This window comes from Mercurialis annua, linkage group LG3, assembly GCF_937616625.2.
Source record: "Mercurialis annua linkage group LG3, ddMerAnnu1.2, whole genome shotgun sequence".
NCBI classification, from domain to species: domain Eukaryota; kingdom Viridiplantae; phylum Streptophyta; class Magnoliopsida; order Malpighiales; family Euphorbiaceae; genus Mercurialis; species Mercurialis annua.
The window spans coordinates 1,585,751-1,601,842 of record NC_065572.1 but is presented as its reverse complement, the minus strand read 5'-3'; the positions used below and the strand labels follow the sequence as shown (position 1 = coordinate 1,601,842).

General features: G+C 32.7%; 3 protein-coding genes across 5 annotated transcripts; 2 read left to right on the top strand and 1 right to left on the bottom strand.

The window, feature by feature from the left end:
* Positions 1–2,198: 2,198 nt before the first annotated feature.
* LOC126671055 (uncharacterized) lies at positions 2,199–2,772 on the top strand. Its single transcript, XM_050364752.1, has 3 exons — positions 2,199–2,397; positions 2,492–2,629; positions 2,696–2,772. The coding sequence occupies exons 1-3, from the start codon at positions 2,199–2,201 to the stop codon at positions 2,770–2,772; spliced, it is 414 nt and encodes a 137-aa protein (XP_050220709.1).
* On the top strand, positions 2,517–9,882 carry LOC126674675 (histidine kinase CKI1-like). Of its 3 annotated transcripts, XM_050369153.2 has the most exons (9): positions 2,517–2,607; positions 2,696–2,814; positions 5,441–5,541; positions 5,646–5,867; positions 5,955–6,623; positions 6,978–7,353; positions 7,458–8,023; positions 8,113–9,558; positions 9,645–9,882. In XM_050369153.2, the coding sequence occupies exons 2-9, from the start codon at positions 2,772–2,774 to the stop codon at positions 9,849–9,851; spliced, it is 3,630 nt and encodes a 1,209-aa protein (XP_050225110.1). In that variant the 5' UTR covers positions 2,517–2,607; positions 2,696–2,771; the 3' UTR covers positions 9,852–9,882. The 3 variants fall into 3 exon arrangements, with proteins under 3 accessions (XP_050225110.1, XP_050225111.1, XP_050225114.1); XM_050369154.2 differs by lacking the exons at positions 2,517–2,607; positions 2,696–2,814 and adding an exon at positions 4,835–5,346; XM_050369157.2 differs by lacking the exons at positions 2,517–2,607; positions 2,696–2,814; positions 5,441–5,541; positions 5,646–5,867 and having other exon boundaries at positions 5,980–6,071; positions 6,157–6,623.
* Positions 9,883–11,470: 1,588 nt separating this feature from the next.
* LOC126674685 (calreticulin) lies at positions 11,471–14,702 on the bottom strand. The gene is made up of 14 exons (XM_050369169.2): positions 14,572–14,702; positions 13,861–13,968; positions 13,577–13,769; positions 13,233–13,491; positions 13,093–13,149; positions 12,943–12,990; positions 12,774–12,860; positions 12,629–12,686; positions 12,472–12,539; positions 12,293–12,388; positions 12,162–12,209; positions 12,044–12,073; positions 11,854–11,958; positions 11,471–11,761 (listed from the first exon to the last, which is right to left on the bottom strand). The coding sequence occupies exons 1-14, from the start codon at positions 14,660–14,662 to the stop codon at positions 11,750–11,752; spliced, it is 1,260 nt and encodes a 419-aa protein (XP_050225126.1). The 5' UTR covers positions 14,663–14,702; the 3' UTR covers positions 11,471–11,749.
* Between the last annotated feature and the right edge of the window lie 1,390 nt (positions 14,703–16,092).

Below are 16,092 nucleotides of genomic sequence, written 5' to 3'. Positions count from 1 at the left end.
TCAAATGCGACAAATATTATGAACTGGAGGGAGTATTAAAAAACTTTTACATTTGAATTTTAACTATTAATAAATTTTAATTTAGAATAAATATTTATAAATACGGAGAGGAAATATGTGCTAAACAACATGGATGGATGGCCGGGTTTGGAGCGGTTCAACATTTTCTAGAAGTGACCATCAGGATGTTCAGTTTCAAATAGGGGTGAGCACGGTTCGGAGGAATCCGGGGATTGACAAATCTCCGGAATCAAACTAAAAGTCGGGAATATCAAAAATTGGATCTCCGGATCCGTTACCAATAATCGGTTCGGTTCGGTTCAGAGATTTTATTTTTCGGTACGGTTCAGTACGGGGATTCGGTTCTAATAATTCAGTACGGTTCGGTACGGATATCACTAGAACCACGGATATTATTTTATTTAAAATATGATCTTTACTATATTATAATAATATATTATTTTGACTTTTAAAATTAATTAGTCGTTTATTTTTTTTATATTTTTAAATAATCATCAATAAAATAAAAGGGCACAATATGTATATTATTATTCGATTTAATATTAAATTTTTAATAAGGGTACTTTTATCTATTATCAAGTCTAAACTATATCATTTTTGTTAAATTATGTAACTTGATCAATAGTAGAAAATAATGAATATGTAAATTATTCATATCAATTTTTTAAATTTTTTTTAAATAATTATTAAATATTTGACAAATTCATATAATTTTATAAACAACTTACTGTTTAGTATTTTAAAGTTAATATGAATACAATAATCAAATTAAAAGTAGAATAATATATTTGGTTTGGTACGGTTTGATTCGGTTTTCGGTACGGTTATTTATAAAAGATCCAAAATCGTACCAATAAAATTTTTGGTACGGTTCGGTTCGGGGAATGTCGATGATCAACAGATATTTTTCGGTTTTGGATATTTTTGGTTCAATTTTTGGTTCGGTTTTGGAGATATCCAGGATACGTGCACACCTAGTTTCAAACCATATATTTTTATAAAATATATTACTCCCTCCGTCCCACTTTAGAAGTCCCATTTGACTTTACACACAGATTAAGAAAACATTAATTATTCTTGTCTTTTCATGTTTTTTCATGTTTTGCCCCTATTAATGATAGTTGAATTTTCCATAAAACTCTTTTAAGATAACTAAAATAAGGGTAAAATAGGGTATTTAATGGAAAAATACTCTAAAAATAGTAATGAGACTTTTTAAATGGGACATCCCAAAATAGAATATGAGACTTCTTAAACGGGACGGAGGGAGTATAAATTATCTACCATATATATATATATATATATATATATATATATATATATATATATATATATATATATATATATATATATTAATTGATATAATTACTTAATCACTTACATGAAATTTAATTTTAATTCTAACTAAATTTTTAAAGATTAATTTAATTTAAATATTTGTTTCAATTTTTTAAACTTGAAATGGTCCGGAGCCATCCAAGGAATAATTCGGAATTGGTTCAAGTGTCTCTTGTTAGTTTAATTAGAACCACCGAATTATGAATCATAGGCTAATGTTAAAATATTTTTGCCATCAATAATAGATTGAACAAATCGTAATTCTCGTTAGATTTAAAAATGTTTTAATTATCTTTGAAGTCATTAAATAAAATTCTAATCGAAAGAACAACTACATCATAGCCTACCATAGCAATACAGAGACATGCTCTGATTATTGAAATTGTGTTTTCTAATGCTACTTTTAATTAAAAAAATGATATTTTTTATATTTTTGACTATTAATTACAACTTAAAAATAGATTTTTAGTTTTTCAAATTGAAATATTACAACTAAACACTACTGTTTTTTGATTATTATGGAGTAATTTCTGAAAAACAGACATGTTCAACTTTTACAGTAATATAATCCAACGTTTTTTTTGAATAAACAAATTATAAAACATTGAGAGAACTTATCCAAAATACAAAAAGCGGCCGTAAAACCACGTAACCCACTGTCTTCTATTCAGGTTCTACGTGCTATATAAAATAAACTTCCAAAAATTTCAAAAACCACCGCCCCCACTGTCTTCGTCGCCAATTGTTTCCTAACAATATTTCCTCTATAAATAAATACAACCTCTCCACTTTTCTCTTCTCAGACAGAAATAATCACTAATCAGCTCCAATAAACTAAAATGGCGGAGGACGCACCAGCAGTGGCGACGGCAGCGGTAAAAGAGCGGAAGATACTGGTGGCAGTAGACGAGAGCAAAGAGAGCATTAACGCTCTCTCATGGTGTTTAAAGAACGTTATATCTCAAAATTCAAAAGATACTGTGATCCTTCTGTACGTTAAACCTCCTCGAGCTGTCTACACCTCTCTCGACGGCACAGGTATTAATCTGATCTTTTTAATTACTATTTAATAAAGATCAATCAATTAATTTCTTTGATTTATAAGCAGAAAATCATGATTTAATTTTATTAGGCTATTTATTTTCTTCTGATATATTGGCGACGATGGAGAAATACAGTAAGGACGTCGCTGATTGTATTATAGAGAAGGCGACGAGGATGTGCAGAGAACACGAAGCTTGTGCTGATGTGAGTTTTATTTTATTCAGGGGTAAAATGGTAATAAGGATTGTTGTGTTTTGAGTTGACGAAATTGACCTTTGGATGACGGGGACAGGTTCAGGTGGAGACGAGAGTAGAGAATGGAGATCCAAGGGATGTGATTTGCCAGGTGGCAGAAAAGCTGGGTGTTAATGTGCTCGTCATGGGGAGTCACGGTTATGGTCTCATCAAGAGGTGGGTCCCTGGTTATTAAAATATTAAATTAAACTAATGCTAAAAATAAAAGAAAGGTATCTAAACAAAATAGTAGAAAAAGTATTAGTCATGAGCTAATCTTGTTGATAAAATTAGTTAATTAATAATTAAAGTGTATAATTGTCACTTTAGAAAATTCTAAAAGAGGAAACATACTGTCCCCTAATCTATATCTATACTATATATAAAAGCACGGATGGGGGAGGGGGACAGGCAAATTTACTGAATAATCCTTTTAAATTTATTACTAAATAAAGGTTTTATAGTAATTAACTAATTAGTTATTTAATTAATCACTATTATAATTAAAAGTTCTAATTAGAATAGATAGCTAAATAATCTCCAATATAGTTTTTAGTATGTAAAAAATAAGTAAATTGTCTCCACATTAGTAGGAATACCTATCTTTTAGTTTGATTGAACTACAAAATTAAAACACTGTATTTGGTCATATATTATTATTTAAATTTAAATTTTATAATTTTTAAAGGTATTATTAATAAAATTAAGTTAATTATTTAATTATAGTTATTATAAAACTAAAAGAAGAATAAATTCAGTATGGAAAAAAATTTAATAGCCGAATTTATTATATTTATTTTTATAAAAAATTCTTAATTAATTTAATATTAATTATAAATAAAAAATTGATATAATTATAATAAATTTACTAATATGTACATTGACAAATTACGTTACGAGCCACGTGCATAGCACGTAATGCGAAACTAGTAAATTAAAAAGCTTAAGTAACTAACAAAATAATTAAAAGTCATCATATCATAAAACATGAAAAAAAGATAATGGCATACATCTTTGCATTTAAGATAGATTTATTTTAATTCTTTTATGATAAGAAGATTGTAGAAGATATATCTAACCCATGTATATAAGAGAAAGAGCTAAAGGCAGTAAAAATTTCATAAAAATATTTGTTGATTTCTCAAAAATAAATACTTAGTAAATTATTATGTAACATACTTATAATATTGTTTTTTTATATTATTAATTTTTTATTTCGGTCCTTCAATTTGACATAAAAGGTCATGAATTTAAATTTGTGATTCACTGATTTTGAATAAGAAAATCCATAATTTATCAGTTGTGGATCGCCTAATATAATGTCAATACAAATTTAAATTTTGAACTTTTTATTTTTTTCTGTCCTCAGTAGGAGGGATTAAATGAACTTTTATTGATTTGTAATATAAAATCAACCAATGAATTATAGCTCAAAGGGTATAAGTGCTTGATAACAATTTGCATTGTTAGAACATGGTTCAATTCCGCTCTCCTCTTCAATTATAAAAAAATAAATATATGAAATCATCTTACCAATGAGAATAATATAAATAAAGAATATGTGTAATACATAAACAAAGAGTGACAATATTTTTCAAAATTTAGAAAGAAAATAAGCCTTGAAACATGCTAATAAAATATTTCCGTTTGGAATAATAGGGCATTTCTAGGAAGTGTGAGCAATCACTGCGCTCAGAATGTCAAATGTCCTGTGTTGATCGTGAAGAGACCCAAATCCATTGGTGGCAGCAAATAAGCTGATTTAATCACTTTTGTTTACCTAGTCTTTTATTTTATTATCTATGCATGTGAGCATCTTTGTATCTCTTGTCCATGGTTTCTGTTGAAGCCTTTGTATATGAATTTCATTTTTATGTTGGTCTATTTAAATAATTAATCTTTTCTTTGTATTATTTTTATATACAAAACTTCTATAAAATGTTGAAGAAATGTGGTTTGGTGCACAATTTTAAAGAATATACATATATCATATATGTATAGGAGTGGAATAAGTATTGATCTCTAAAAGTTATCACAATAGACACAATAATCACATTTTAATTCGGTTATTAAAAATATTAGAATTATATCCTATAAACTGAGTTTAGATTAAAATTATTAAATTCTCTTTAAATAAATTAATTTTTTAACGGAAATCCTCGAGAAGTGATTTCAGTTATATCTAATATCTAAAATTTGCAGATAAATAATGTTTGTTTAGAATTTGGAGAAATTAATAATTTGGTCTAATTAATTGTTGATGTTTATTAATTCAAAATTTTAATTGGTTTGCTCATTTTATCCCAATATTAATTATGCATGCTTGATAATGATTGGAGTAGACACTAGACAATAAATGGAGATTCTGTTACTCTTTTAACTCCTATTATTTCTCTAACTTCAAATAAAAGAATATCTTGCATGGATACTCAGCTTCTCAGTTCTAAACTTCTGCTACTGTAATCCCTTCTCTTGATTCTTCATTAGATCACACCATACATTGTGCATTCAAATTCCTATAAAAGCTATCAATACATTTGAAATACCAATCCAAAATTTAGTTTTATCAGATGAAAATTTAAATGGCATTATATGCCATTACAAAATACGAGTGTTCTTCCCTTTGATATTTTTTTCTCCAGGTTTTTCTTAAATTGATTTATCAGTACTTTTCAGCATCAATGTTGTTCTGGCTTCTGCAAAATTCAAGTAGGGACCGGATGATCAATAGATTTACATTATTTTTCTTTTTGTTGTTATTTTTGTTGTCTGAAATTCAACTTGATTATGAATATTCATTCAGGAGGGAATAACAAAGTTTTAGCCATGGCAGTGAAATTCAATTTCAGGATTTTACGCCAGCTTAAAGTACTCTTGTGGGCGGCTTTCTTTATCATCATTCTTGTAATATCTCCTTCACTTTATTGCTTTTATATATAGATTCGTCATTTCACATAAAGACTGAAGCTTTGCAGTACTTACTTTCTTAACTAATACTTCGTCAACAGGCAATTTCCATTTCCATAATGGCGTTACTGCTTTCGATGAGTAAAGAAATGAAAGATCGTGTTTTATTGGAAGCAGACAAAGTTCATGAAAATTCTTTTTCAAAGATTCAAATGACTGCCGCACTGTTATACTATCTAAATTCATCAGCAACAGAGTTAGCCAGAGCTTTAAGTTCATATCTGGATGGCACTCAGCTATCATTTAGTGAAATTGAATCAAAGGTCAGTACTTTCTGCTGATCCACAAGTATCACAGATTTCATATATTGGACTAGATGTTTTTTAATAAATGTTTTTTTATGTCTTCAGGTTGCACCTACATTGTTTTTAGCACTTTCTGCAACTCGACAAGTATCACAGATTTCATATATTGGACTAGATGGTTTGATGTTTTCATTTTACGACGATGATGACAAAACTCTCGCGGTATATTCTAACAGTAGTTCATATTATTCATCCTGGTACACGAAACCAGTAAATCGTGATACCGGAAAACTATTTGGCGATGCAGTTGCCTGCAACTCCATGATAACAGCAAATGAAAGTTGGATAGAGAAGGCCAAGAATAGCACAAATGGGTACTCCTCATTAGGTACTGCATGGAATAAGGATCGAGATAGTTTATTTGTTAATACTGCTCCAATGGACGGAAGAGGTGTTATATCACTTGGATATCCGAAAACAATAGTTACTAGTCATTTCAAAGCACTTGATTTTCATGGAGGGTATTTTTATTTGGGTACAATGCATGACGGACAGATGATTATGCAGACGATGCCCCCTGACATCCGAGTAAATTTACACTATGGCTCAGTTATGGTGCAAGTTTTTAATCCAAATAGTCAAATTACGGCTCAGGAAAATCTATCGTGGATTTATGAGGACGACGACAGAGAATCAGGACTTCTTCGTCGAAAGATTGTAGCAAACAAGTATATCGTTTATTGCTCTGACATTAACATTGCTGGAGTTCCATCAGTATGTCAGCTCTTCGTAAAATAGCATAGATATCTTAAAAGGTCATTTATTGCATAAAATAGTTCTAAAAGTTTAGGCACTTGACATTCATTGTTCCACTGTTCATATCGGCATTTTTGTATCGGAAAATTGCTCGGTGCTTTGAATTGCAAAAAAATTGATAGGTTAAAATTGCAAACAAGCTACAGATCATGATTTATTTTGCAATTACTCTTATCTTCAAAGGTCATTTATTGCATAAAGTAATTCTTAAAGACATCAGAGTATGATCTGTGTTGTGTTTAAACATCTACATAGATTGATCCTTCCTTCTGTGTTTTTTTTTTTTGATAAATTCCTCTTGTGTTGTTTCAGGTATATGTAATGGTATATCATAAAAATGGGATGGTGAAACTTGTGGAAAAGAACATCAAATTCTCAACCATGCTACTGGCAGTAGTGTTTGTTTTCTTTTTTTGCTCTCTTTTAGTTTACATTTACATGACAATAAAAGCAGCAAAAAGAGAAATGTTTTTATGTGCTGCATTAATAAAGCAAACAGAAGCAACTCAACAAGCAGAACGCAAGAGTATGAATAAAACTAAGGCCTACGCTGGTGCAAACCATGACGTGCGTGGCTCTTTGGCTGCTATTACTGGTTTGATAGAGCTTTGTCAAGACGAAGTTAAACCAGGCTCTGAGTTAGCTACAAACTTAGATCAAATGCAAAAATGTACGAGGGATCTCCTAGGTCAGTTGGCTCGGCGATTTTCTTGTTTCTATTAGTAATGATTTTGTTCCTGATAATATTAATGACGATATTTATTTATTTTCTGTGTTGAAAATGTGTTATAGAAATATTGAACTCGGTACTTGATATGAGCAAACTTGAAGCTGGAAAAACATCACTTGAAATAGAAGAATTCAACCTGGCTCAACTGCTTGAAGATGTAGTTGGAATGTATTATCCTCTGGGTGTAAAGAATGGTGTAGACATTGTGCTTGATCCGTGTGATGCATTGAAATTACCTGACGTTAGGGGCGATCGGTTAAAACTCAAACAGATATTATGCAACTTACTGAGTAATGCCATAAAATTCACATCAGCTGGTCATGTTTCAGTCCGTGCAATGGTCAAGAAAAAGAACATTGAAAATGAAATTATTGCCTCTAGCACTACTTTTTTGAAGTTCTTTCCGTGGCTGCGTTGCTGGCATAAGGACACGTGTACTGATCTTGATGCCTTTCATACTGTTAAAGGAAATCCGAGTGAAACAGAATTCGAGTTTGAGGTGGACGATACAGGCCAGGGAATTCCCCGAGATAAGCAAACATCTATTTTTGAAGACTATGTTCAGGTGAAAGAAACAGCTATTGGGCACGAAGGCTGTGGTTTGGGACTCGGCATTGTTCAATCTTTGGTAAGGAGCTAATTAGTACTGAATTTTCTTTCTGGAATAAATTTCGGTGTATGTAAGATTCATTTTCTTGTATCAATTATGTGCTTCAGGTACGCGTAATGAAAGGAGAGTTAAAAATTGTAGAAAAAGAGCCTGGAGAAAGAGGTACTTGCTTCAGGTTCAATGTGTTTCTTTCGGTAAGCGAATCTGAATATGCTAGTACTGAAGAAAATCAACCCTCAGGATTTCATCAGCATTTTCTGTTCATCTCACCTAAACCAGAAGGATCCCATATGATATTATTTATAACAGGCGACGAAAGGAGACGAGTTTTGAAGAAGTACATTGAGAGCTTGAACATAAAGGTGACCGTTATTAAGCATGAAACATCATTTTGTTCTGAGCTTGATATAATAAAGCATAGAATGGACGTTTCTTATCTAAATTCAGGAAAACTAGAATCGAGCTCGGTTGATAACTTGAGTGCTTCTACATCAAGTAATCCAGACCCTGAAGCAAACATTAAGGCTATAATCATGAAAGAAGGAGTTGATCCTAATCTGCCACAGTATAAAAAGACCAACTCGGAAAGCTCGTCGGGTATCATACTGTTTGTGATTGATTCCAATGCTGCTAGCAGCTGCCCTGAATTTGTCACTGCTCTTGCTAGCTTCAGGAAGGACATTATCAAATCGGCGTGTAAAGTTTTGTGGTTAGATGATCAAGTCACGTGTCCGGAAAGATCTCAGGAGCAGGACCAGCGGATTTTAGAAGGTGATTACGTTATATATAAACCATTTCATGGCTCGCGTTTAAGTCAAGTTATGTCACTACTTCCTGAAAGAAAAGGTGCTCCTCAATGCACCTTGTCAAAGTATATGACAGGACCATCAATGCCAGAAGTCTGTACCTCCGTAGATTTTTATCTTTCCAATGCATCGAGCTCTCCAAGATTCGACATAGACCTCAGTGCACATCAGCCCAGCTCGATTCAGACGTCAAAGTATATGACTGGACCATCAATGCCAGAAGTCTGTACCTCCGTAGATTTAAATCTTTCCAATGCGTCGAGCTCTTCAAGATTCGACATAAACCTCAGTGCACATCAGCCCAGCTCGATTCAAACGTCAAAGTATATGACTGGACCATCAATGCCAGAAGTCTGTACCTCCGTAGATTTAAATCTTTCCAATGCGTCGAGCTCTTCAAGATTCGACATAGACCTCAGTGCACATCAGCCCAGCTCGATTCAGACGATAGCAATGAATGAACCTGACGAAGAGATACAGACAGAGAAGCCCTTGGAGGGAGAAAAAGTTCTAATAGTGGAAGATGTTGAGTTTAAACCTTTGAAGGGGAAGAAAGTTTTAGTTGTGGAAGATGTTCAGTTGCTTCGTTTTCTAGTCACTGTAAGACTCTGTAAACTCGGAGCACATGTTGAAACATGCACGGACGGAGACCAGGCTGTAAATCGTGTCTGCAAAGCGTTGAGTGATAAAAAAACGGAAGGGGACTCGAAGTCTCTACCATATGATTATATTTTCATGGACTGCCAGGTAAAATATTTAAATCACGTGATGTCGTTTGCGCAAGTTTACGGGTTTTTTTGTAATGTTTCTGTGTTGATTATATGGTAATGCAGATGCCAGTAATGAATGGGTATGAAGCAACAAGACTGATAAGGATAGAAGAAAAATGTTATGATGTTCATATTCCAATAATTGCTTTAACAGCACATGCATTGACTGAGGAAGCAAGTATGAGTATTGATGCTGGAATGGATTTTCATTTGAATAAACCTTTGGATGTTGATAAATTATTAGATGTGATTAAATCTATTGGTAATTAGTGAGAGATTCATTTTTTTTTCTTTTATGAAATATGATTGTATCTTCTTCCCTCTATTTTTCTATAGATTATGTTAGAAATTTGAATAAAGATTCATATGGAATCCCTTTACTTTCTCCTTTTTAATAGACTAATTTTACTTTTCCTGTTATGCATATGATTTATAACGTGATTCGCTAATTAATGCGTAATTAAAATTTAATTTTAGAAAATGATAATTTTTTAATTGTATGTTCTTTCAACGTGGTTCGTAGAATAGATGTTACGGCTCGTAAACATGGACATTCGATGTTGTTTGTTCTTATGTCTTATTGATCATCATTACAAAGGGTAATTGTAAAAAAAAAAAAAAAATTACTTTTTCAAAATTGCACAAAAATATATTAAAATTGTACTTTTTTGATCTACACCGTACATTTTACAATGGACGGTCTAGATCGTGAACATAATCCCTTCAAATTTATTTGAACTTATAAGACTCCCACGAGAAATTTTTATGTAAACTCAGTCTACCACGTCATTCGTGGACTAAACCAATCATATTATAACACCTCATTAAAATGAGGGTATTCTTATAATTTCGTTTGTTATTTGCATACACTTTTGAATAATGATATTACAAGAATACCCTCATTTTAATGAGGTGTTATGACATGATTGGTTTAGTCCACGGATGACGTGGTGGACTGAGTCTACCTAAGAATTTCTCGACTCCCAATCCAATAAGGAATCCCCGCCTTTCTCTTCAATTTACAGTCTCATTTAACATTCTTGCATTAAATTTAATAATGTATTTATTTTAATTAGATTTAAGTCTTAAAAAAAGTCACAACTTTTCATATTAGATTAGTTTTTACTAATACTTTTTAAAATTGCTTCATTAGATTGTTGGTATCACTATCATCATTTTTAAAAATAATTTAATATTTTATCATATGGCATATTTTACAGGATTATCTTATACTTGCAAAAGAAATTCATTACTTGTGCAACCAATAACAAATATTATAGAAAAATTACTGCAACCAACTAAGATGAAATGGGTTGAGAGTGATTTTGAATTTAATTACTGATGGGGAATAATTTTGAATTTAATTAGATGGGGGGGGGGGGCGCATTAATTGTAAGGGCTAATGAATTATTTATCAAAAGTCAATTTCCTCTGTTTATTGAATATCCTATTATTTATGACAAGTCATTGTAGAGCTATTGGAGTATAACTTAGCACAAAGGACATTGTCTTCCACAAAAAAGCACGAAATCTAAAAACTGCAAAAAATCAAAAATTCATTTGGACCAGATTGAACCAGGCACTAGTCAAACGGGTTAACTTTCCTTCATTAAATACTTAAAATTTGTCGCTAATTCTATAGTTATGGAGTAATTTTAAAACAATTTCACTCAATCTATTGAGCTGGCTATCGAACTAGCTGGAATGTTTGTTATTTCACTTTTAGTTCAAAATAATTAGAACAAAATTAGACCATCAGAGACTCAAAAAAAACGTGAAACATAAAACGAGATGCAGCCAAAGATGTCTGATCGGTCAATACGTTTTGTTTGTTAGAATTATCAGCAAAATTTAGGAGCTTCCACGTTACCAACGTAAAACAAACAAAATTATAAAATTACCGATACGTTGGCGCATTTTGAAATTTGAAAAAGAAACAAAACCATCGGAACTAGTTCATAAATTCGATGATAAAAAGGCATCCTCTTTGTTCTACGGCTCGGACAAGATTTTAGGACTAAAACAATCAGACATGCAGGTCCTGCATGCAACCTCCTTCCAATTCTATTTATCTTTCCCTACAAGAGCTCCTACTTTAATAATCAAAAAGAAAACAGAAAAATTTAGGAGCACTGCTAATTGTGCTCATCCTCAGCACAACTTCTTCTCTACAGTTCATCCTGCGAAACAAAATTCACTTTTCATCAGCACATGAATTAGAAAAAAGCATGTTTACTAGTTACCACCACAATCACAAAGTTGAAGAATTTACATGTGCATCATCCTGGTCATCGCCACTGTCTTCTGCGGCATCTGGTTTTACTTCACCATCATCTTCTCCTTCAGCATCATCAACATCATCATCGTCGTCATCGGCCTGAATAGATGGTTACGTTAAATTAAGCCCAGATTAATGGGATTAAAAAAGTCGATTACTTTATTAAGCTTCTCGGAGGACTTACATCAGAATCAGCTGGCTCATCCTTTGACTCCTGAAATAATCAAAACTTGAACAAATTAGGCTACGTGCAGAAACTATATATCACAAAATATTTACACAATTTAGGAAAAAGTAAGTACCTCTTCTTCTTTATTTTTCTCGGCCTCCTCAAATGCTGCCTTCTCAGCCTGTAAAATTCAACAATCTCAGTTAATTATTAAGACAAGGTCTCTTAAAAGGTAAAAACTTAACCAGGGAAAAGACGACTTACATCCTTGTTCTTTCCCCATGTCTCTTCTGCCACTTTCTTGGCATACTCGGGGTCATCGCAAATCAAGACATTGTCAAACAAGGTTCCGGATTTCACCTGACACAATATTAAGATTTTAGTATGTCGGTCTCTGATACGTGGATGCAAACAACCACATACACTAAGAAAAAGAAAATTACCTGCCACAACTCAATACCAACATACTTCAAGCTGGGGTAAACATAGAGTTCTGGGTCATCCTTGAAATCTGTCAAGTTTTTGTTTATTTGTTCATTCCTAAATGTCACATAATCTAAATTTTAAGGGAGGATCCAGAAATTAGAACACAAAATAAACCTGGGTTATCAATCATTGGTGCCTTCCATTTGCCCTGGTAGTTGGGGTTCTTAATTTTCTGGGGAATGAAAAAGAGAGAAACTCAACATAGCTCCAAATTAGCATCAAACACCACAAGTTTCCACTTAATAAAACATTCACAAACCTTAGCCTTCCATGGACCCTTGTACTCAGGGTTAGCAATAGTTGGGGCAGTCCATTCACCATCTTCCTCATCATCCCAATCCTCAGGCTACGGTTGCAAAACATCATTTAGAACCAACAATACCAAATTAAAACATAGTAAAAATCAATGGAACTACTTCAAAATCTACCTTCTTTGCTTCAGTGTCTGGAATCTCCTTTGGAATGTCATCATAACCCTGAAGAAACAGACCACAACAAGTAGCTTCAGACATAAGTTTTCATGTTCACTATAAAATTCGGATAAGCTGAACAGACTAAGTAATATAACATGTATTTACCTCTGGTTTAACGTCTTCAGGGTCAGGAATAAATTCCTTGTCATCCCAATCTTCAGGCTGAATCAATTTCACAACTAGCATAAGCACCAATACTCAAATAACAATACAAAGTTAAAAGAATTATGGTGCAAAAGAATTACTTTCTTGGCCTCAGGATCCTTGATTTTCTTGGGTGGAAGAAGATCCCAATCAGTGTACAAACTACCAGTCTGCTTCTCCACATTGTCGATAAGGATGCTATAAGTAGCATCTGGACGGATAATCAAAGTGTATACGTGAGTTAGCTGATCAGTTTCACATGGAACTTCCTTCTTAATCAATTGGTTTGTATCATTGTAGTTAAGAATGGCATGGACTTTCTTGGTACTGTAGCCACAGATATCAGGTCCAAACATAATGCTGAAACAAACCCAAAATAGCGAAATCAACATTTCCATCAAACAAATGACAGAAAACTATAAAATAAACTATAAACTGTTTTCACCTGTATGGAGTGTCACCGCCAAATTGCTTCTGGTCAACATCACCGCTAAGCAACTTCATGTAACCACCACCACAGTCAAGCTTCTGCTCATGCTTGACGGAAAATTGGAAGACTAAAGTCTTATCTTTGTTGCTGAATGTAGGATATTCAGCTGAAATAGCATAAAACCTGTAATCTTCACTTGTTTGGATACCTACACAAATACATTACAGACATTTTGTAAGGCATTCAACAAAAATATATATCACTAGGGCGTAAAACTAATTAATTAAGACTAAGATTACCTTTATCATTGGCGTCACCGTTCCATTTTCCAGAAGTGTAATTCCACTCCCCAGCTGTATTGTCATCTTTTTTCCAATCAGACTTTACCCATCTGCTCTCCCATCCATCTTTACAAGGAAAAGAAAAGGTAAATCAACGAACATTACCTTACAGTAAAAAAATGCTGAATTCTATAGTAAATTCCAACACAGGCATTGACTAATCAAAATTGCAAAATTAAATTCTGTATGACGAAAATTTACATGTAATCTATGCAGCACGGACATTCATTCAATCAACATATCCCGTTTCAGACACTTAATTTTATTTTTTACACAGAAACACTGCTAAGACGTGTCACTGTCCTATTGTACAGTTTCTCCGTGTCCATGTCCCTGCTACCTAGGGTGTGTTGAAACTTTATTCATCTAATCAAACACGACGCATGATCACGGACTATCAAACACGACAAAACAACAAAATAAATCAAACAAACAGATCTAAATCAAATGCATTTGATCAATCCACTACACAAACAACAGATCACAATCATCTCATCATTTCTTCATCCCAAACCACACATTATCCTCAAACCACACAGATCTATCAAACACAATTACATTTCAATCCCTAATTACACTAATCCAGATTAAAAACAAACAGATCCGCTAATCAAGACAATCAAAACCGCAAAACGACGATAAATTGTTAGTATTAAGCAGTAATTATACCTTCGAAGCGCTCCTCGAAGATGATTTCAGCCGATGCGATCGCCAATAGCGAGAGAAGAAGAATCACTGAGAGTGATTTAGGGTTCGCCATTTTTTCTTGTTGAGAACAATTGGAAGCTGTAGAGCTGAGTGAGAGACTGAGCTGGTAATTTATAGGAGCTCTTCTTTATCGGAACTACCGGGGAGTTAATTTACTTGTTTTACTACTGGTAAATGTCCTACCTGGCAATTTGTTGAGTACGTGGACTAATTAATGATCACCACGTAGGATTGGAGTGTCATTGCCACTACATGGCGTTGTTTGATTGGATAATTACACGAGTTGTGTAAAAGTGTAGTGGATTTGGTTTGGATTCAGAATTGCCTGAGTTTCTGTGTCGCTTATAAGATTGGTAACACGTGGCGCGATCAGAGAGGTTCATGGGGTCATTGTGGACCTATCTGATAATCGTTGCTTGCGATTCAAATTAATAGGTTTTTAATTTTATGTTTCGATTTAGCTATGATTAATTGTTTGATTATTAATTCTGTTAGGTATAGTCAAAGTTCTCATTTCTCCCCGTATCATCTCCACATCAGAATATATTACAATATTTAGAATTTTTATTGCAATATGATTATATTTATATTAAGGAAATAAAATAAAATAATATAAAAAATTATCATGGCTTAAGGCAAACCTGGTCTAGATCCCGACACCGTCACACATTTAACGATTGAGTCCGTATATTAAAAAAATATTTGCATTGAGTTCCTATATTATCAAATTCATCCAAATTAACCATTTTTCTCTATTTTCCCCCTCCCCAAATTATCAAAAAAAACACATTGAGTTTATCTCTAGCATAAATAAACACAAGTTGATAGAAAGACTCAATGTATTATTTAATTGATAGTGTTGAGATTTTACGACATCATTTTGGTGACGGAAAATTACTTTGAACCAATGGCCTAGCAAAAAATATTAGTCAAAGGGGAGAACTAAAAAAGAAAAAGAAATTAACCAATGGCAAAATTGATATTATTTCTAAAAATCTTACGTCTCTAACTCTAACCAATTCCGATAAGTGCCTACACCAGAAATTATAGAAAATGGAAAAGTAGGCCATAATTTATACTATATTTTAATAAATTTTGCATTTTCAAAACCTTTAGAAGGAAGTTTAAAGAAAGAATAAATGGCTAAAAATGTATTAAAAAGTAATAGATGAAAAGATGGACTTTTATTTACAAAGAAGAATAAAAAGAAGTCCCCACCCACGCATGATTCCATAACAAAAAAGGATATGCTTTTGTTGAAATGGATAAAATTAATGAACTAAAATCCAGTACAAATGATGATTTTAGGAGGCCTTGTATTTTACATTACATCCATATTTTGTAAAAACTGGGGGCCGGCACTTGCTTTGTTTACTGAATTGGTAGTGGATGCTTACATTTGAAGACAAACAATATCATTTGAGCAACCAGCCAGCTTCATTATATATCCAACAAATTGGCTTTGTTTAAGGTTTTACTTGC